Source organism: Eubalaena glacialis, chromosome 12 (assembly GCF_028564815.1).
Source record: "Eubalaena glacialis isolate mEubGla1 chromosome 12, mEubGla1.1.hap2.+ XY, whole genome shotgun sequence".
NCBI classification, from domain to species: domain Eukaryota; kingdom Metazoa; phylum Chordata; class Mammalia; order Artiodactyla; family Balaenidae; genus Eubalaena; species Eubalaena glacialis.
The window spans coordinates 39,725,000-39,748,211 of record NC_083727.1 but is presented as its reverse complement, the minus strand read 5'-3'; the positions used below and the strand labels follow the sequence as shown (position 1 = coordinate 39,748,211).

At 34.6% G+C, this 23,212-nt stretch overlaps 1 protein-coding gene across 1 annotated transcript in view; it reads right to left on the bottom strand.

The window, feature by feature from the left end:
* SERINC1 (serine incorporator 1) overlaps positions 1 to 10,466 on the bottom strand; it is a 31,961-nt gene extending 21,495 nt beyond the window's left edge. Inside the window, exon 1 of the mRNA XM_061207285.1 lies at positions 10,331 to 10,466. Coding sequence (XP_061063268.1) covers positions 10,331 to 10,369 — 39 coding nt within the window. The 5' untranslated portion in view covers positions 10,370 to 10,466. The remainder of the gene's footprint in view (positions 1 to 10,330) is intronic.
* Between the last annotated feature and the right edge of the window lie 12,746 nt (positions 10,467 to 23,212).

Below are 23,212 nucleotides of genomic sequence, written 5' to 3'. Positions count from 1 at the left end.
CACGATCCAAAGTCTATTTATAGCAGTTCCTTTTATATGGTGCATAGTGTCTGGCTATTAGGAATAAAATTACTGGCATAACAAAAGGCAAAAAACACAATTTGAAGAGACAGAGCAAGCATCAAAACCAGCATGGCAGGTAAGTTAGACTTACCAACCAAAAATTTAAAACAACTATAATACGTTAAGGGTTCTAATGGATAAAGTAGACAGCCTACAAGAAGCAGAGATGAAAATCCTAAAAAAGAACCAAAAAGAAATGCTAGAAATAAAAAACACTAACAGAAATGAAGAATGCAGACATGGCTTAGAAAATAATTTCTGAGCTGTAGACTATCTCAATAGAAATTTCCCAAACTGAAAAACCAAGAGAGTAAAGACTGATATTCTGTTCAACAGAATATCCAAGAATTGTGAGACAACTACAAATTGTATAATATAATGGGAATACCAGAAGGAGAAGGAAAAACAAAATTTTTTTTAAATGACAGAATTTTCCCAAATTAACATCAGACATATATACCCCACCCTCCACAAAATAAACAAACCCTACACCTAGATAAATCGCTTGAAACTACAGAAAATAAAAAGTCCTGATAGAAGCCAGAGGAAAAAACATCTTACCTATAGAGAAACAAGTAACAAATTATATCCAAGTTCTCCTCAGACACCACAAACAAGAGTGAAGTGAAATATTTTAGCACTGAGAGAAAACTCACCCACCTATAGTTCTCTACTCTGCAAATTATCCTTTGAAAGAAGTAGAAATACTTTCTCAAATTAAAGCTGATGGAATTTGTTGCCAAATTGTAGACCTACTTGCAAGAAATGTTCAAAGTTCTTTAGAGATGAGGAAAATAATATAGGTCAGAAACTCTAATCTACATAAAAAAGCAAAGACCATAAAGAAAGAGTAAATGAAAGTGAAATAAAAACTCTTTTCTTAGTTGAGCTAACGTTTGCTCAAAATAACAAGAGAAACAATGTATTAAATTATGTCTGCACATATGTTATGCCTATACACATACTTCTATATACATACATATATGCGGGTATATATATACACACACATTGTTTATATATATATATATACACACACACACACAAAGTGAATGACAGTAATGTAGAAGGGAAAGGAGGAAAGAATTAGGACTATTCTGCTATTACAAGGTATTCATACTAGCCATCAAGTGGTACAGCATTATACTGAAGTGTGTATAGTGGTATACTGTTACTTGAAAGTGGATTAATTGTAAACGTACACTGCAAATCCTATGGTGCTACAGATTGAAATTCATATGTTGAAAATCTAATGCATACGATGTTAGGAGATAGGGCCTTTGGGAAGAATTAGATCAAAAGGGCAGAGACCTCATGAATGGGAGTAGTGCTCTTATAAAGGAGACCCGAGAGAGATCCTCACCCCTTCAGCCATGTGAAGACATATGAAGAAGTTCGCAGTCTGCAACCCAAAGAGGGCCTTCACCAGACAGAGAAGATAACCACGCAGGCACCCTAATCTTGGACTACCAGCCTCTAGAACTGTGAGAAACAAATTTCTGTTCTTTACATGCCACCCAGTCTGTGGTCTTTTGTTACAGCAGCCCAAATGCACTAATAAATAGGACAACAACCCAAAAATAAGTAAATAAATAAAATTTTACAGAAGTTAAAAAAAGTTTAACTGATAGAGAGAAAATGGAATCATATACAATGCTTAAACAGCCCCTCCCCCAACACACAACAGGAAAAACAAGGGCAACAAACAGAAAACATTAACGAATATGGTAAATATGAATCCAAATCTATCAATAATCACCTTGGAGATCAGAGATCTAAATTTATCAGTTAAAAAACAGAGACTGTCAGAGTGGATCAAAAAATAAGACCCAATTATGTCATCTACAAGATACCCACTTTAAATATAAACACATATACAGAATAAAAGTAAATGGATGGAGAAAAATACAACAGGCTAACACTAAATGAAAGCAGGAATAGCTATATTAGTTTCAGACAGAGCAGACTTCAAAACAACAAAAGTTATCTGGGATAAAGAAAGGCATTCCATAATGACAGGGGTCAATTCTCCAAGAAGACATAACAATTCTTAATATGTATGCACCTAACAGCAGAGCATCAAACTGTGTAACGCAAAAACTGATAAAACGGCAAGGAAAAATAGATGAATCCACTATCATAGTTAAGAGACTTCAACACCTGTCTCTCAGAAATGGACAGACTGAGTAAGCAAAAAATCAATAAGGACACACAGTTGAACTCAACAACACCAATCAAATGGATAACTGACATTTATAGACTACTCTATCCAATAACCAGAGAATACACATTCCTCTCCAAGATCACACAGAACATTCACCAAAACCACATTCTTGACAATAAAACATATTATCAAGCTTAAAACAGCAGAAACCACACACTGACTACTCTCAGACTACAATGAAATTAACTAAAAATCAACAGCAAAAAGATAACGAAAATCCCAAAATTCTTAGAGATTAAACAATACACTTTTTAAAATAAACACATAGGTCAAAGAAATCTCAAGAGAAACTTTAAAAAATGTTTGAACTAAATGAAAATAACACAATTATAGAAACTTGTGGGATACAGTGAAAGCAGTGCTTTAAGGAAAATTTATAGCATTGAATGCATTTATCAGAAAAGAAAATCTAAAATCAACCACCTAAGCTTCTATCTTAGGAAACTAGAAAAAGAAATGAGATTAAATCAAAAATAAACAGAAAAAATAAGAACTAGATCAGATATCAATGCAATTAGGAATAGAAAATAGTGAAAAATCAATGAAACCAAAAGCTGGTTCTTTGAAAGGATCAACAGAATTGATAAGCCCCCAGCAAGGCTAACTGAGAAAAAAAGAGAGAACACAAATTACTAATACCAGAAATGAAAGAGGGGATGTCACTACAGGTCCTATGGACATTAAAAGGATAATGAAAGAATACTATGAACAATTCTATGCCAACAAATTTGATAACCTTCATAAATGGACCAACTCCTTGAAAGATACAAGCTGCCAAAACTCACACAAGAAAGAGACAATTTGAACAGGCCTCTATTAAAGAAACTTAATCAATCATTAATAGCCTTCCAAAACAGAAAGCACTAGGCCCAGACAGGTTCACTGGTGAATTCTACTAAACACTTAAGGAGCAAATTATATCAATTCTCTACAATCTCAGAGAACAGGAGTAGAGGGAATACCTCCTAACTTATTCTATGAAGTCAGCATTACTCTAATAACAAAACCTGACAAACACATTACAAGAAAATAAAAGATTAACCTCTCTCATGAACATAGAGACATAAGTCTTAACAAAACATTAGCAAATCAAATCCAATAATGTATAAAAAGAATTCCACACCATGACCAAGTTATCGCAGAAATGCAAGACTGGTTCAACATTCAAAAATCAATTAATGTAATCCATCAAATCAAGAAAATAAAATAAGAAAAATTATATGATCACATTTTAGATACAGAAAATGCAGTTGACAAAACCCAACATTCATTCATGATAAAAACTCTCAAACTAGGAATAGAGGAGAACTTTCTGAACTTGGTAAAGAATATCATCAAAATACCTACAGCCAACATCATATTAATGGTGAGAAACTGGAAGTTTTCCCGTTAAAATCAGGCAAAGATGTTCCCTTTCACCACTTCTTTTCAACGTTTTACTGGAAGGTCCAGAATGTATTAAGACAAGAAAAGGAAATTAAAGGTATACATATTAGTAGAAAAAAATTAAATTGTCTTCATTCACAGATGACATTGTCATCTACGTAGAAAGTGCAAAATAATCAACAAAAAAACTCCTGGAACTAATAAGCGTTTACAGCAAGGTTGCAGAATACAAGGTTAATTTACAAGAGTCGATTGTTTTCCTATACACCAGCAATGAAAAAGTGGAATTTGAAATAACACAATAACATTTATGTTAGCATCCAAAAACACAAATTACTTAGTATAAATCTAACAAAGTATGTACAAGATCGATATCAGGAAAACTACAAAACTCTGATTAGCAAAATCAAAGAACTACAAAAATGGACAGATATTCCATGTTCATGGATTAGGAAGACTCAATATTGTTAAGATGTCAGTTCCTCAAACTTGATCTACAGACTCAATGCAATCCAAATCAAAATCCCCACAGTTTGGCAGTTTCTTACAAAACCAAACATTTCTTACCATAAAATCCAGCAATTGCATTCCTTGGTATTTAACTAAAGGAGTTGAAAACTTATGTTCACACAAAAACCTGCACATGTATGTTTATAGCAGCTTTATTTGTAAATGCCCAAACTCTGAAGCAAACGAGATGTCCTTCAGTAGGTAAATGGATAAATAAACTCTGGTACATTCAGACAATGAATATAATTCAATGGTAAAAGGAAATGAGTTATTAAACCATGAAAAGACATGGAGGAACCTTAAATAGATATTACTAACTGAAAGAAACCAATCTGAAAAAGCTACATACGTACATGTATGGTTCCACCTGTATGACATTCTGGAAAAGGCATAACTATGGAGACAGCAAACAGATCAGGAGTGGGGAGTGGGTGGAGGGATGAACAGGCAAAGCACAGAGAGGATTTTTAGGGCAGGAAAACTACTCTGTATGCTACTATAATGGTGGATACATGTCATTATACATTTGTCCAAATCCATAGAATGTCTAGCACCAAGAATGAACTCTAACGTAAACTATAGACTTTGGGTGATTATGATGTGTTGATGTATTGATAGGTTCATTAATTGTAACAAATGCACCACTCTCGTGGGGAATGTTGGCAATGGGGGAGGCTATGCACGTGTGGGGGCAGGGGATATATGGAAAATCTCTACCTCTCAATTTTTCCGTGAAACTAAAACTGCTTTAAAAAAAAATAGAAAAAGGATACAAAAGGATACATTGTGATCAGGTGGGGTTTAGCTGGGAAAAAGCAAGGCTGATTAAGCTTTTGAAAATCCATCAAATGAATTCACCACATTAACAGACTAAAGGATAACCATTTTGGTCATCTCAGTGAATGCAGAAAAATCATTTCAAAAAAAACTCAATACCCATTCATTAAAAAAAAACTAAAAAACTTACGGCAAACAAACAGAATATCCTCGAGTTGATAAAGTACATTTACCAAAAAAACAAAAAACAAAAAACCATAGCTGTCACCCATACTTCCTGGTGAAAATCTGAATGATTTCCCGTAAGATCCAAAACAAGGCCAAGAATCTCTGCTCTCACCACTTGTATTCGACTGCACACTGGAGGTCCCAGCCAATATAACAAGGCAAGAAAAAGAAAGAAAAGGTATATACTTTGGAAAGGAAGAAATAAAACTGCTTTCTTCCACACGTAATTGTCAACATGAAAAACCCCAAAGAACTTACAAGAATGTTACTAGAACTACAAGAAAGTTTAATAAGGTCACAGGACACAAGATCAGTATGGACATATCAATTATACTTCTGCGTACTAGCAACAAACAACTGGAAACTGAAATTAAACCAACAAAAAGAAATACTTAGGTATAAATCTAATAAAATATACACTAGCTTTCAAATGATGAAAATTAAAAAACACTAATGAAAGAAATCAAAGATCTAAATAAATGGCAAGATAAACTGGGCTCATGGATTGGAAGGATCCATATTAAGATATCAATTCTTTCCAAACTGATCTATGAATTCAACCCAATTCCAATCGTAATTCCAACAGGAGTTTGGTAGAAACAAACCAGCTGCTTCTAAAACTTTTATGGAAAGGCAAAAGAACTAGAGTAGCCCAAAGTATTTTGAAAAAGAACAGAGTTGGAAGACTCACACTACCTGATTTCAAGACTAACTTTAAAGCTACAGTAATTAAAATAGGGTAATTTAGGCAAAAGTTTGGACACATAAAAGGAACAGAGTTCAAAAACAGACTTAGACAAATATGGTAAAGAAGTTTTTGACAAAAGTGCCGAAGCAAATCAATATAGAAAGAACAATTACTTCTACTTTTTGAAAGACACCATTACGAGAATGAAAAGACAAGCCACAGACTTGAAGAAAATATTTGCTGGTGGGAATAAAAACTAATATGACCATCTTGGAAATCAGTTTGGCAATTTCTTATAAGTCAAATGTATATTTACCATATGATTTAGTAATCCTATTGCAAGGTATTTAGGTAAACAAAATAAGAATATAGTCACAGAAAAAGACTTTACAGGAGTGCTTACAGCTACTTAATCACCAAAATCTGGAAATGCCCCTCAACTGGTGAATAGACAGACAAGCTGTGGTACATCCAAGCAATGGAATACTATGCAACAAAAATAAGGAAAAAACTACGAATACACACCACAATATGAATGAATCTCAGATGGATTACACTAAGTAAAAGAAGCCAGACTCCAAAGGCTATATGCTGTATGATTCCATTTACATGACATTCTGGAAAGGGAGGACTCTACAAAAAACAGGGATTCTCCAGGATGGGGATGGCATAATTTTTTAAGGTGATAAATGTTCTGTAGTGGTTACACAACTACATGATCTGTCAAAACTCACAGAACCACATACTACAAAGTATGAATTTTATATAAATTATATAAATTTAAAAAATGACAAAAATTAAAATAGGAAAAATAATATGGAAGGAAAACTAAGACAATATAACATGAAAGTAACTCATGCCTTTAAAAGAGAGAATCCTCTAAATAAATAAAACAAAAAAGGACATTCAAAGATATAATACAATAACAATTTCCTTAAAGAAATAAATCTGTATTTTCAAAAGAACAATATTTTCCAGAAAAAAAAAAGTGATAAAAGACTTAAAGTCAGACATACTTGGTTAATTTCAAAGATAAGTAAAGCTCTTCAGATACCCAAGCAGAAGAAACAGGTCAATTGTGTATATGAGATGTGTTGGAAGGGAATGACTACCAGGGTGGGATAAGACAGAACACAATTCATAGAAATAACTACAAAGTCCTGAAGGAAATGGGTACACTATTATACCAGTCTACAATGTCTCTCAAGAACATACGAGGCATTTTTAAATATGAAAAACTTCAGGGATTTCATCATCCATAAATCCTTTTTGAAAAAATCTACTGGATGACCAAATTTGGTCAATTATGAGATGACATTAACATTAAAAAAAAAAAAAAAAAAAAAAAACTGGGAGAAGCCATGGTAGAAAAGAATGCTTTGAGCTTTGAATCCATTTAAGTGTAGAACTGTGGTTTTCCATCAGAATCACGAGGAGAGCATATTAAAACAGAATGCTGGGGCCCAGTAAGTCTCCTAGTGTGCTGATGCTACTGGGTCCGGGATATTTTAAGAATGACTGGTTTAGTTCTAAGATTAAACAACTGTGGGAATTATGGTTATAAGACAATACAGCCATATATAAAAAATAATACAAAGGAATTCTGGTTAAAGATGGCAAACTGAATATATGAATTACTTTAGAAACACCAATAAAATGAAAAATAAAAGGATTTTTAACAGAAAGAATAAACTTAAAAAGTAAAAAAAACCAAAACCCAGGAGAATAAACCTGGAAGGAACAAAATAATAACTGATTTAATGGGTCAAGAAAGTTGAATTATAAACCATCAAAGGAAAAAGTTAAGCAATAAAATTTGTATAGAATCCTCATATACATCAGGAATTGGTGGCACCAGGTGCCTCCATAAGTGAGGCTGAAGGTAGAGGTGAAAATAGGATGATTAGTTGAATGCCTTTTTAAAGAGCAGTTAAGACTCTTAAATTTCATTCCCTTTCTTACACTGGCCAAGTGAAGAGGATAAAGCAGGATTTCTCAACCATGGCACTACTGACATCCTGGGCCAAATAATTCTTTGTTGTTGAGGACTATCCTGTGTATTGTGAAATATTTAGCAGTATCCTACCCACCTGATGCTATTAGCACCCCTTATCCCAAGTTGTGACAATGAAAAATACCTGCAGACATTGTCAAATATTCCCTGTGGGACAGCTGAGAACTACTGCTCTAGAAACACCTCCTTAGAGAACTCTTTTTCAGAACCTCTCCTGAGAAGAAATGTTTACTTAACATTCAGCTATTCCTTTACTTTTACATTCTTTTGTTAAATTCAGAAAAAAAAATTAAATTCTTTAAAAATACATGTCCACCATGCTACCGTTCCTTAACAAGGTATTTTTGTCTGTTCATTCATCCAACTGTATATATGCATTGAGAGAGAAGAAATGTTATTGGTGGTGGGACTTTGTTGGTGACATTTACATTTTGTACTCTGCACTGCTTGACTATTCGTAACAACTATGAATCGTTCCTTCAAAATCAAGTCATTGTACTAAAAAATAAAAATCTAGCAGAGGCTGCACAAAATAAGCAGTCAGGAATCACAAGCTCCTTCTTCTCAATTACTTAACTACATTAAATATCTTGGGCAAAAAATGATAGTTACTGTATATAAAGTACAGTGATTCAAAAAATCAATGTTATTCACTAACAGCATTGTAAGATTGGCATGGGGAAAAGCACTTAAGTAGGCATAAATTGCTGGTAATGTTGTAGTTACAGGATTAGGCAGGAGGTCCACAGATGTTTATAATAATGCATAAAGTAATCATCAATCAAATAGCCATGCTCGAACCAAGGATTAAGATCAATCTAATTCTAGGCCACTTAACAACAAAAACACAAAACAAGAAAACCACAAAATGAAATAAAAAAATCAACACTCTAATCTCTATACAGTAGTGTTACATGTAATCTTTTTATACTTTTTTTCATAGTTGAGATATTTTCTACAGTTTTATAAAACAAAAAACCTTTACAAAAATTGATTAAGTCTAAAGAAACTTGAGCAAGGGAAGAATGAGGTTCATTTTAATTCTGGCTTAACTGATCTAAGTTAATGACTTACTATATACAAATAACAGGCCCACTTGATAAATGGACAAAATCTGACTTTACAAACCAAATTAAACATCCCCCAAATTAAGACAATTCTATAATAATCATTTTGTAATACATTTAAATTATTACACTAAATATGCCTCTTATAAGATACTCAATGGGTTCAAGTAGATTCTCTACTTTCTGAGCTTTGAAAGAAAGAAAAATATACCAGCTTTCCACACCGAACTACAAGAAAAAATAACATAAGACAATGACCTGGGTTGGAGTAACCTCTATGTATTATTTAACTAAAATTTAACACTTATAGTTCAAGCCATATCAAAAACTTTCTAAAAAGAGGTAAGGTATGTAAAACACTAAAAATGCTGGCTAATGTATATAATGGGGTCATCTGAGAAGTCAGACCAGCAATTGTTATAAGTGGAATTTATAAATCATGGATTAAAGAAATATGACTTGAACCCAAATATCTCGCCCCATATTACAAATATCTTTATTAACTGTAAAGTCAATTTTTGTCTATTGGGGAGCGGGGGAGTGGTTATATCAAACTCAAATTTATTTGTACCACCTGAAACAAGAAATCTTGCCACTATAATGAAGAATGGTGTCACTCTAACAACGCTATCTAATCAAAATGCAACGTGCACCTAATTAAAACTGAGATGTCAAATTACGCAAGCATCTTTATGTCAAAAAAACAGGTATTTAATACCACAGAACTGACCAGCTTTTTCAGATACATAAATTATTACTTGAGAAGCACGTAATTTTCTCATACCATTGCGGTCGAAGACCCAGTCGCAGAGTTAGGACTATTTAAAAAGGATATAACTATATCAGTATTACTGCCAAGCTGCCCTACATATCCGTCACTTATTTGTAGTCTGAGCGACAGAACAAAGAGGCCGACATGCCTCCAGGGATGACAGTGCTGCAGTCTGAGGTCGCTGGGAAGAGATGACGAGAATAAATGGGGTACTCCACAAAAGGAAGGGGCCTAAAACCTTTGTAGAAATAGCCTAGGCAGACATAAGAAAAATAGGACAAAAAGGGGCCTGGAAGAATCGGGAAAAGCTTTCACGAAAGACGGGTGGGGGAGGGAGACCACCAGCTCTCTGCTACACTTCTCCCATCGGGGTCAACTTCTCATGTCCACTGCTCCTCACGGCCACCCCGGTCAGCTCTTCGAAAGACTCAGGGCCCCGAAGCTGAGTCGGAGTGGCCAGGCGAGACAGGGAGAAAATGGGGAAGGAAGGCACTCCCCGTTGGGTGGGGTACCACGGTCCCGCCGGGCCTCACCCAGCCCAGCTCTGGTGCCTTTCTTCTGTCTCTCACGCTAGCACCCCGAAGGCCGCTAAAAACCACCTTACCCAGCTCGCCATGGAGCACAGCCCCAAGACGCTCCCCATTTCCACAGCGTCGCAGGAATGGCAGATGCCAACAAGATGGAGACAGCGCCTCTCGCCTTTTCGTGCTTATTTACTAACTACAAGCCACTTCCGGCGCAGAGCGCACCCCGCCCCTCAGCTTGCGTCACTTCCTTCGTGGCCTGGGGAGGGGGAGGGTGGAGTACTGGGGTTGCGCATGCGCGACCCTGGAACCCGAGGCTAGCTTCTTGCGCGATTACTCTTCCAATTCAACTCCCGAACGCGTCTCGTTTTTCAACTTTTGCATCTTTTTTTTTCCCACTTATGTTCTCAACTTATTTCTGAAGGCCAGTGCCTAGGCCAAGTTTTACTGGGATATTTCTACTCATTTGGGTGCTTCCAGTTCTATCACTGTTTGCGATTGAAAACGCACTTTAATTTCTTCTCCTATTAAGATGTTACAAGAAGTTTGCACATTTAAAAATTTTAAATTAGTTAGATAAGACTTAGTAATAACTCAAACATGTTATTGATTCTACTGAATGTCACGAGCTGTTGAGGAAACATTTAGACCCTGTCCATAGGTGATAATGGACATCTCCATGGAATGTATTAACTAAAAGTTCCAGTTATTTTTATAGTGATTAGTCCCTGAAGATATTCTGAGAAAAGAGATCCCTTGATACCTTTATGGATAAAATCCATATAGCACTTAATCTTAATTGATCATCTAGAGAGCTACTCAGTTGCAATTTATGATTGCAGAGCTGTGTCTTTTCCTCAGGTAGGCTTATAGTTATTTATATGAGATCGACCTCTTGTATGCAATCCAAAAATAAAGTGGTTATCTCCACTATAAAGATCATAGCTTCTACACAAGTTTGATTTATCACAATCCTTGGGAAGACATTTTAGGGACTCTACAATTATGGGAGATCAGAAGATCTACCAAATCCAGTTAAGAAGGAGTGGTGTGCAAGTAGTACAGAGTTTCAAGACAGAGGGGCAGATCCACATTTTCATCTCCGTAAGGGGATTCATCTGGATGCCTAATGGGCAATTAAATGCAAAGTGTAAGAAAGTGAAGTATCACCCAATAAACTATTAATACAAACATCTTTAAAATTTGAAATATTTTGACCTACAAAAAGGTAAAGAGAGTAACGTCATAACCATGAACTTTCCCCTGTCTTCAAGAAATAAAACATTACAAATAGAATTGCTCCTCCCCCTCCACCAAGAGATGATCATAATGAATGAATGTTAGGGACCAACTAGCAATCTTGCTACAATGTCTTCAATTTATTGACTGTTGCAAATTGCTCTTCAAAGTGGTTTTACCAATGTACACTTTCTCCAGCAGTGTATGAGAATTGCTCCACATCTTTCTCAGCACTTGGGTTTGTCACACTTTAGCTAACATGAGAGAAGTGAAATGTCTCATTATACTATCAATTTGCATTTCCCTGATAACTAGTAACATTGAGAACTTTTGTTATTGACCATTGCAACATCCTCTTCTGAATAAAGTGCCTTTTCAAGTCTTTTGCCAATTTATCAGTTGGGTTATCCATCTATACTTTATTGATTTGTAGATGGTTTTAATATGTTTTTGGATACAAATTCTTTGTTATGTGTGGAGCAATTACATCTCCCAGTCTGGACTTATTCTTTCACTTTTTTGTGGTGTCCTTTGATGACACCTTAGCGTAGTTTTAAATTTACTATAATGTAGTCAAATTTGACAGACTTGATCCTTAAGTTACATGATTTTGTTGTTTAGAACTCCTTACTAGTACCAAGATTTTAAAGATATTTTCCTCTGTATATTTTCTTCTAGTTTTAACGTTTTGCTCTTAAACACTTAGGTTTTTAATCCACTTAGAGCTGATTTTTGTGTATGGTATGAGGTAGAAATCCAAGCAATGATGTGATGGTAAACTGCCTCTCCAGGGGGGGAAAAATAGCCCTGGTATGTAGCATTTGCAGATTTCCAGTATAAATACTCCCACTGTGGCTGATTCCCATCTACCATTGTTTTAACAATACACTTGTGAAATTCTTGACTATTTATTTAGCAACTGGTCGGTTTGATCTAGCACCAACATACCACTAGGTTCACTTGTATTCTAGTTTTTCTTATCGATAACCAATTGTTCTAGTATGAATTTTAGAATAATAATCCTTTCTCTCTCATCTCATATGGCAGCAATACCATTGCTGTCATATGTCACATTTCATACACATGTGTCTGTTTCTGAACTCTATTTTATGGATTGAGTTGTCCATCTATACATAGTTTACTAACACATAGTTTTATAGTTGCGTCTCTAAATACATGGTTTTAATTATAGTTGCTTTAAAGTAAGTCTTGATATCTGGAAGGGTTTTTATACCTTACTCTTCATACTTGTTTTGGCTGTTCTTGATGCTTTTTTTATATATATATATTTTAGAGTCAAGTTGTCAAGTTTGGATAATAAATTATATAGCCTCAGTAATCATAAGAGTTTGATCATATTTTAGAGGTGTGTGATAAATTTGACTATAAGCTTCTTAGTGGCTAGAGAGTTTCTCAAAGAGACATTATTTTCATTTTAGATTAGACAGTACTTTATTATGTGAGATTATGCTTTATGAGACAGATTTGTTAGTATTATTAACCTCCACTCACTAACTGTCAGAATTATCCCCTTCTCCTAATTATTGTGATACCCACTAAGGGACAATATAACCATTAGCTGTAAACCAATAGTAAAGCAAAGAAAGAATTATTAGTTATAATTAACAGATTGTCTCCTTGCCAACTGTGAAAGAGTTAAAATGATGGCTTTTTTAGATTTGTACTCGAAGACAACCCAAAACATGTTTTCAGTACAAATCAGCAATTCAGTAGGAGCAGTTTCTCCAGGCTACTTCTTATAGTACAAGTCAAAGTCATAATGCCAAAGCACAAATCAGTAAAAGTAAGTAAATTAGGAGTTTTCAAAAATGCTAATTGCTCATTTCTCCTATGGTGTGACCTGGTTCAGGGATCAACTTTAGAAGATCTCAAGTGGGCAATTTCCAAAAATATTAGAAATGCTAATAGGTATCCACCCCCGAAAAGATTTCAAATATGTTTGGGTGGTACTGCATATTATATTCTTGTGATTGATGTTGCATGTTAACATTTGAAACATTTGACTTTTAAAAACCCTTTTTTCTTTTCCAAGAAACAGGTATTAATATCTATCATAATTAATATTCTGTGGAAGATAGTTTAAGATATGCTGATGGAGGAAAGGATGGACTGCAGAGCCTTCTGGCAATCCTCCTAAAATATCATTTTTCATAACTGAGCTTTTGATCATTAGATCAAAAGATTAGATCTTTTTGAGCATTAGACAGCTCAAGGTTATATTCTTTGGCAAGAATGTGAGCATGCTCTATGTTGCCAATTAAAGACAAGATATAAACTTCGGCATTAAAATAAATGGAATTTAAAATTAATAGTCTCAGGAAATTCAGGAGTAAGACCAAGACACAGGTCAGAATAGACATGCACAGGAGTGGGCTGAGAGAATTCTGGAATACTATAGGCAGGCTTAAGATTTTCCTCAGGAAACATTCTGGATTCATTCTCACATATGGTTGAACAAAGAATCAAAGTTCCCACGTAAAGCATGATTGTGATAATTTTAGCCTGAGAAAAATGTAAAGCAGGGTTACCAAGGTTATCCTGTTAATAGTAAATGTTTCAATAATACATTAATAAAAATCAGCTTAGACCAGTGTAATCCCCAGGATGAACTGGGCACAAAATTTACCCTAATGTAACTAAATAAGTTACTCTGAAATTTAGACTTATTGACTATCAGTCATTAGTATTGTGAGAGTATCCACCCAAATAATAATTTTGGTTTCAGAATTTACCTGTATGGCAATAAAACCATATCTTCAGTGTAAAGGAAAATACGTAATATTTTTTCTGGCAATCCATGCCTAGTTTCAAGTCATAAACAGGATCAAAACACATCTTTGCTCTATAATACTCTGGAAATTACTATCTGATCTGGAAGGAGACCGTTCGATTATCCCTAATTCTCAGATTAGATTAAAGTACAAGTTTAAGAAAAACAAAAGTAGTCAGGCTTCATATTAAATTCATATAGCATAGTCCATGACTGATTTTTTCCTCCAGAATAAGCATGAATAATGAAAGATCTTTCTAAACATTAGTTATAGATGTCTCATAGTCATGCACTACTCCTTCTTGAGTGTTTGTTATTACAGAGTAATATAGAACGGACATTCTGGACTTCATGGCATTGTACCTTTTGGAGCCTACCTCATACTTACTGCTGAGCTGCTGTAGTTCCTGCTCCCTGATAATTAACACTGTTGAAACTCTTCTTTTATGAGGTGGAGATTTTCCCTTTCTTACTATCTATGTATAGACTGGGAAGAAATTAGTTCAGTATCTCATTCAGGTGCTGGCAATTTAAGGAAGCATACGGAGTATATAGAGTTCCTGTTGTAGATTACCAATGATGACCTATGGGACAATTTCCACTGCTGCCTTGGCTGGTTGCTGCTGCCATGCTCCTCTCTATATTGTCTAGTGGTCATCCGCAGAAAATTCCTTCCCCACTAATTGTTACTGGAGATGCCTGTGCCCAGAAGCCAGCGGTCTGTAACCTTTCACCCTCTCCTGTAATTCCTCACCCATATCCATAAGGAAATGGTTTAGTATCTTGCACAACACTTTAGAAGTTCCCAGTTTAACCTAGAATTAGTGTCCCTCCATCAAGGTTAACTGAAATCAGACTTACCTTTGGTCCCAAGGTTTTCCAGCCTTTATACAAATTTCTGTATCAACTTTAAAGTTAATTTCTTAATGGACTATAGCTATGAAACATTGTGAAAATAGAACAGATTTTTAATGGAAAATAATCAGGTCATATTTTGCTGTAAATTAGGGATTTTTCTATTTAGTTCCCCTGTCCTCAGTAGACCAACACTGAAACTATTGAGGGCTAAAACACCTTGGGCCCTCGAAATAAATTCTTAAAGGATGAGTAAAATTTTGCATTTATAAGGAGAAAAAAGGCCTATAAAAAAGTATTTTATGACTAATCCTAAATGTAAACATGTTTAAATATTTCACCATATGTTCTTTAAGAATAAGCCAGAAATAGATTAGGACATAATAACCTATAGAGGTCAGTATAAACTTAGAATTGGAAGAGACCATATCCTGATTTAAGATATGCTTTTTTCAGTGATCTTGATATTTAAAATAATGGTAGTAATAATGTTAAAGGCACACTCTCCTAAACTATTAACTTAATATTAAAAATATAAATGAATAATTTTCTTTCCACACAGATTTTCTTTTTTTTGCCCAAATCTAAGCCAGTAATTCTCATGGACAATCAGGTGTTTATGCCAGTGAAGTAGATGACTACAAAAATAGAATACTTATTTCAGGCAGAACATATGTAAATTTAGGGACAAAAAGCAAATATTCACAATGTAAATAATGAAGTGGGTAGAGAATTCAAATGTTTCTAATGTTTAATGTTTTATAATCATTGATAGTGACTACTTGAAGAAATGTTAATGGCATTCTAAAACATTTTGCATCTCAAGGGCAGTTAGCTGAAATATGTTTAGTATTTACTGATCGCACATAGAAACTGATCAAGTATAATGTTACTATATTGAAGATATATTAAAATATTAAAATCAAGCATTCATTTACCCAAAAATGTTATTTATTATGCTACAGAAAAGAGCCAACTATTTCTGTTTGGATATTCATCAGATTTTTGAATTCTTATTAAATATGTTATGAAGGTAATGTCTAAATCAGTACTGTGCAATAGAAATATACGACACATCCGTAATTTAAAATTTTCTAGTAGCCGCATTAAAAAGAAAAAAAAACAGATGAAATTAATTTTAACAATACATTTAACCCAATACATCCAAAATATTATCATTTCAACATGACATTAATACAAAAATTATTAATAAGATGTTTTACATTATTTTTCATAAGTCTTCTAAATCTGGTTTGTATTATAACTTATAGCACATCTCAATTCAGATCAGCCACGTTATAAGAGTTCAATAGCTCACATATTGGACAACACATATTTAAATGCTGAGAGAAAAAATTGAGGCAGTTATCCAGGTGATCCAGTTCAAGCTAAACAAACAAGCAAAACATAGTTTTCTTTGGATAAATTATTAAGCTGTTTCAGGATAAAGTGGTTTTAAGCCTGTACATTTACTTCCGGTATCGAATCTGTTTCATCTAATTAATATTTTGTATAAAAATCAAATCCAATAGACTTGAATGAAGGGTAAATGTTAAGTTCTTATAATTATTTAGGCTATCATACTGCTATTTTTATATGTATGAAATTCACCAGATTTGATTTTCAAGCATTCCAAATAATCCATAATTCTGTTTTAACCAACTTATCATCTGAGTTTCTGTGGCCTTAGCTTTTCCCCCTCCAGAGTTAATTGTAACAATTGGGTGCTCCCAGGAAGTCCTTGACATTTTAGGCAGCCTGATTTCAAATAATTCCAGACAGTGCTTGTTGATTCTCACTCAGCTCTCCACACCTCATTCCACTACCTGTATTCCCTGTTACCCCATATAACACTATTGCAAATTCTTACATAAAGCTGATCTCTTCTTGTTCTCTTTTTGCTGAGTGATCAAGAACTTGGGGTACTCTTTTTTTCACAGTCTTTCCTTTCTTGAAGATTTGCTTTAACTTCAAAAACAGTTAGAACAAAAGTGTGGACACCCTTCCACACTTTCCCTACCAAGTTTTACTCAACCCAGTAATTAACTGGTAAGGTCCTAATTTCTTCATAAAGCATCGCAGTATTTCCTAGTACCACGGTCTTCATATATGGAACCCATTCTGCATCACCTGCAAAAATCTTATGTGTAGCTGTTGGTAGCATCCAGTTGTGTCATTTGTTCTATTGTTTTCCTCTAACTTGTTTCTGGTATAGCTTGGCCTGGCTTCCACGAGCTCTGCCATATTGCTCATAGATCTGTCTTCCTCTAGAAACAGTCCTATCTTCTTTAAAGATCTGGTGTTAGAGGAAGCTAGTGTATGAGCCAACCAGAAACCATCTTCCATTGACATCTCTCAAAGGGAATTTCCTGCCTCAATTGGCCCGTCTTATTTATATTGTATAGTAGAGTTCAGTCTTTCGGGGATCATCCAGTTTTTGAAATCCTACCAGGGGCTATTGGGCTGAGAGCAGAGCTCTCTCCATCTAGTTTCTCTGCCATGGAGAGAACATTTCCAGTACGATTAATATAAATGCACATTTCTCCTTCCCAGAAATACTCATCCAGCTATATATAAAAGGGTACTCCTTTTTCTATGGTATGCTTTCATCCAGGCATGGTTGGACAGCAATTTCAAATGGTAGTCTTTAGTAGAGAGAAAAAACATGAACAGAATTGGTTAACATAATAATACATGGGAATTATGCTTTAAGAGGTAGCTTTTACAAATGGAATCCAAAAGATGGAATTTTCCCATTGGATCTCCATACAGAAAAGCCTTGGATTGAATGGCAGTTGAGGGAAATGTTATAGAGAAATGCTTAAACCTGAAGTAAGGCTGCCAGTGCTTAAGTGCTAGTTCCACCTCAAATTAGCTGTCAATTTTCTTAATTTTCTTAATTTCAAGTCCAGTAACTTTACTAGGATATATCTTAGTATTGAACACTCTGAGTCAAGTTTCCGTGAAGTATGAGGAACCCTTTCATGAGCAAATTTAAGGTTTTTTTTTTCCAGGAAAGTTGCCTTGAATTGTATCTTTAATTATTTGCTTATTTCTATTATTTTTTATGGAAACACCAATTATTTATATATTGACTCTCTTTTGCCTATCTTTCATACATATTATCTTCTTTCGTAGCCTTTTAAATTCTTTACAGTTATCTTTGAACAACGCAGGGGTTATTCCGTGTAAAATTTATAGTTGGCCTTCCATATGTGCCATTCCTCCACATTCACGGATACAACCATCGATAGAACATGTAGTACTCTAGTATTTACTATTGAAAAATATCTGCATTTAAGTCAACCTGCACAGTTCAAACCTGTGTTGTCCAAGGGTCAACTTTATTTGTATTTTATTTTGTTCAGTTTCTTCCACTTAGTGTCTGACCTCTGCCAATTCACAATTTCTCTCTTCCTACTCTTTCCCCATCTCTTCACTAAGTTCTTATGTCTATTTTCACTTATTCAATACTTCATAGAAGTCGATTTGCTTGTTTAAGATCATGGTTATCTATTTTATTTGCTCCACCACATTGTTTTTCTCGTCCATGATCATCATCTGCCATTTGTTTTTCTTATTTCTTTTCTCATTATTCCTTATAATATCCTTATATACATCTTGTGCTCATACTATTTTAATATTTCATCTTTAAATGGTGAGTTTTGTCCTAGACTTGGTAATTAAAGGAGATTCATATGGAGAAATGTCCAGCACCATGTTCTATCTATCTCAGCAAAAAGAGAAAATTTCCTTTTGACCTTGCATATTTTGGGGGGCGGGGGTGCGGCTGTGTCATTTTTATTTCATTTCTCCTTAGCCAGTGAAATTTATCCCATTCCTTACTGCCCCACCAAAGTTTTTTTATTTCTTCTGTTTTCTCTTTTATTCTACTACCATAGATTCCTTCCTTCCTAAATGAACTTATTTTCATGATGCTTCAGTTAACCCTACCTCTGTTTTTCAAACCCAAATTAGGTCCAGAGAAGCACTGCAACGTTGTCTACTAATGGTTTTAATGATTGCAAATAAGGAATTTAGGTTTTCACCTCCAAGTGTGCTCTTTCCCATTGAGAAGTGGATTTTGCTGGTTCTATTGGGGATCTACAACCAAGGCAAACCCTCTTTGCTTCCTCCTAAATGTACTCTTATTTTATCTCCAGTAATTTATGTCAGCCTTTCCACCAATTTCATCTAGGATTTAGCTGTTCCCTGATTTTGCTAAAAATGAAATTGTGTAGTTTTGTTTTCTTTCTCCTCATTCCATTTGGATGATTTCAAGGAATAGAATAGGGAAAATGCCAACTTCCACTTCCATCCTGCGACTGGAAGCCCAGTATTATAACTTGCATTTCATTTTATGCTTCGATCACTCCATGCTACTAGGAGTTTACCCAACATTTCTTATCTTCCTGTCTTTGCTCATGTATATAATTCTACATGAAATATTCTCAGCACGATTCCCCATAAATGCTTGTATGTAGCTGGTACCGATTCATTCACTAAAACTCAGCTTAGGTGCATCTCATTTATGGAATTTCCCTGATGGCCTCCCCTTCTTTCCTTGACTAATTCCTAACATTAAGTAAGATGACTGAACTACTCTCTATGTAACCTATACATTTTTGCAAGAGTGCATTTACCTCATTGTATTGTCTGTTGTATTTTATTAACCTCCCAAACCATTCTAAGCTTCTTGAGGACAGTGAGTGTGTCTTGCGCATTTTTGTATCCTCGGGCTAGAAAAACGTTAGGGCTTTGATAGGCAATCAATAAAGTTAGTTGAATGAATAAATAAATGTATTATTTACAAAGAAAAAACTGAAAATATTGGTAACTGATATGTGATCAGTAACATCACACTCCTGAACATAAATTCAACTAGAATTTAAAGTTTTTAGAAAGTTTGACAAATAATTGTTCATAACTATAAAAAGTAGCAATTCAGCTCAGGAAATATAGATTTGTGTGAATAAGATTGCAAGAGGATCTATTTATTTCTCAGAGATCTCCATAGCAAGTCCATTTGCTGTTCAGTGGAAAAGTGATTTTTGTTGCTTCCAGTAACCCATGCTCCACCTGTGATCTGTCAGCAGGTAGTGCTATTTCTGTCTTTTGCATTCTCATCAGTAATAATTATTGCAATTGGATCTTAGCTGACAATTCTCATTCTGTAGTGTAAGAAAGAAATTCTATTATTCTTTCTGCAATCAATAAATAACTGGAAAAGTCAGCTTTTTAGTAAAATTTTAAAGGTAAGTATACTTTCATACAATCTAGAATCATATATCTTAATGTTAAGTTTAAGGGTACAGTGTTTTGCTTTTAGCCCCTTGGGAAATGTATCTCTGACATTTAGCAATATAAATCTGACATATATTTTCCTCAGTTGTGCATGAGCAAAACTGCACTGAATTTGGTTGTTTACTCTATAAACCTTTTGGAAATACAAACAAGCACCTGAAAAAGAGTATCATATGATATTTTTTTTAAAATTGTTTTTGCTTTGTTTTGAGGAAAAGGTAGTACTAAATAGACTACATACTATTCTTCATTTACTATAAAGAGTAAATATAAAAGAACACATTTTATTGTTCAACCAAATAAAAGATATAATAAAACTAGTTAAATATATGCTTATTGATAGGAATAATAAAAATTATGTTGCATGATAATTAGTTATAAATAATAGGTTCTAATATGCTTACAGTTGCCATCTTTATTTATTTATTTATTTATTTATTTAAGTTTTGGCTGCATTGGGTCTTCATTGCTGTGCGCGGGCTTCCTCTAGTTGCGGCGAGCAGGGGCTACTCTTCGTTGACGTGCGTGGGCTTCTCATTGCAGTGTCTTCTCTTGTTGCAGTTGCAGAACACAGGCTATAGGCAGGCAGGCTTCAGTAGTTGTGGCCCGCGGGCTCAGTAGTTGTAGCTCGTGGGCTCTAGAGTAGTTGTGGTGCACGGGTTTAGTTGCTCCACGGCATGTGGGATCTTCCCGGACCAGGGCTTGAACCATGTCCCCTGAATTGGCAGGTGGATTCTTAACCTCTGTGCCACCAGGGAAGCCCCAGTTGCCATCTTTATATTTATCTGTGTGTGAAAAGTAGAAGGTAAACATGTGTTTTATGTAATGTTTGACTAAGTGCATGGTGCCTAAACAGTTTACCAATATATAGAGAGAGAATATTTTTTGATATTTTACTTGTAGAAGAAGAGTGAGTTTTAAAAAAAGAAAGCAGTTAAGACTTCTGTGACATAAAATCGATACCTTTATTACACTGCTCTAATACTTCTATGTTATTTCTAAACAATTACCTGCTCTACCATCCCTCAAGTAGCCTTGATTAGATAAACCACTCTACCTTAAGCTGTTCAACTATCATTTCTGTATGGTGGTGTTTGGGGGGTCTTGGTCCATTTCTGAGAGAGATAGAGAGACAGTGGCAGATATCTCATCAAATTCCTAGGAGTGAAACAAATGGAAAACATTAGAAATGGAATACTGCCATCAAGAATAAACAAAGCCAACATGTTTATCGTGAAACTCAAGCAATCACTCAAATCTTTAGTAGTGTATGCTTACAGAATTTTCATCAAGGTACAAAATAAAATCAAAGGAAACTACGAACACTTTGGTAAAACACTTCAATAATAAAATTGCTACTAGGTTGATATCCTGCTTCATATGTATGTATTTCCTTGCTTGATCATGAGGACATTTAATGATGATTAAGGGTTCAGTCTCTCGAGCAAACTGCTTAAACAGTTTTACCTTGGTTCCCTCATTTGTGAAACACAGAAAATTCGAGTATTTACTTTATAGGGCTCTTATGATGATTAAAAGATATAATATGTCTAACATGTGTAGTGGCACAAAGTAAATGCTCAGGAAGGTGCTGTATTATTTTCCTATGGCTGCTGTAACAAATTACCACAAACTTAGTGGTGTAAAGGAACACAAATTTATTATCTTATAGTTTTGAAGGTCAGAAGTCCAAAATAGGTCTCACTGGGCTAAAATCAAGGTGTTGGTAGGACTGTGTTCTTTCTGGAAACTTTGGGGAGAATCCATTGCCTTGCCTTTTCTAACTTCTGGAGGTTGTCCACTGTCCTTGGCTTACAATCCCTCATTACTTCAACTTCTACTGTGTTGTCATATTTCTCTCTCTGACTCTCCTGCCTCTCCCTTTATTTTATAATGATTCTTGTGATTACATTGGGCCCAACTGGATAATCTAGGCTAATTTTCTATTTCCAGATTATAAACTTAATCATACCTGAAAAATCCCCTTTGCCTTGTAAGGTAACATACTCATAGGTTCTGGAAATTAGGATGTGGCCTTCTTTGTAGGGGTCATTATTCAACCTACTACAGGTACTGTGATTTTGGCAATAACAGCAGAGTTTGTCATTGTCTGGTTAATGAGTTTTTTATTCTCCTTAATCTTTATGTAATTTTTGTCTGAAAATAACTTTTAAGAAAAGATTTCAATATTATTCAGAAATAAATAACACATTTGCAAAATATATACCTGAAAATTTTAATGAAGTTTCTGGCTTGTTTTTATAAGGTCTTCTCTGGCGAAGCATACCATTATATATTTAAGTAATGTGTAGTCTTCACCATGTCCCAAACACTAGACCCAGCAGTTAATCACACAATACCTATGCAATTTACTGTATTTGCAAAATGAAAGCATGCCCTTTACATAGTAGGTATGTTTAAGTAAATGTTTGTTGAATTAATTAATGAATTACAGAGCTGGTGTGATATGAACTTGACTATTCCTTTTAGTTCTGTTTGCCTGCTTGAATGCCCCACTATAGTAAAAATTACATAAGGTCATAGATTATTTTATATGCTCTGATAGTTTTATTTTATATGTCTGATAGTACTCATCATGCATCTACATATAATATACATTCGATAAACACTTATAAATGAGTGAATTTAAGAGTGAACTTGATGGCAGGGGGAGATAAGAGAAGGTGGATTTGGATGACACTAAGTACTTACTTAGGGTCCCTTATTGCCTGCTCTTACTCTTGTAGTGAAAATATTTCTTTAGGAGATGAAA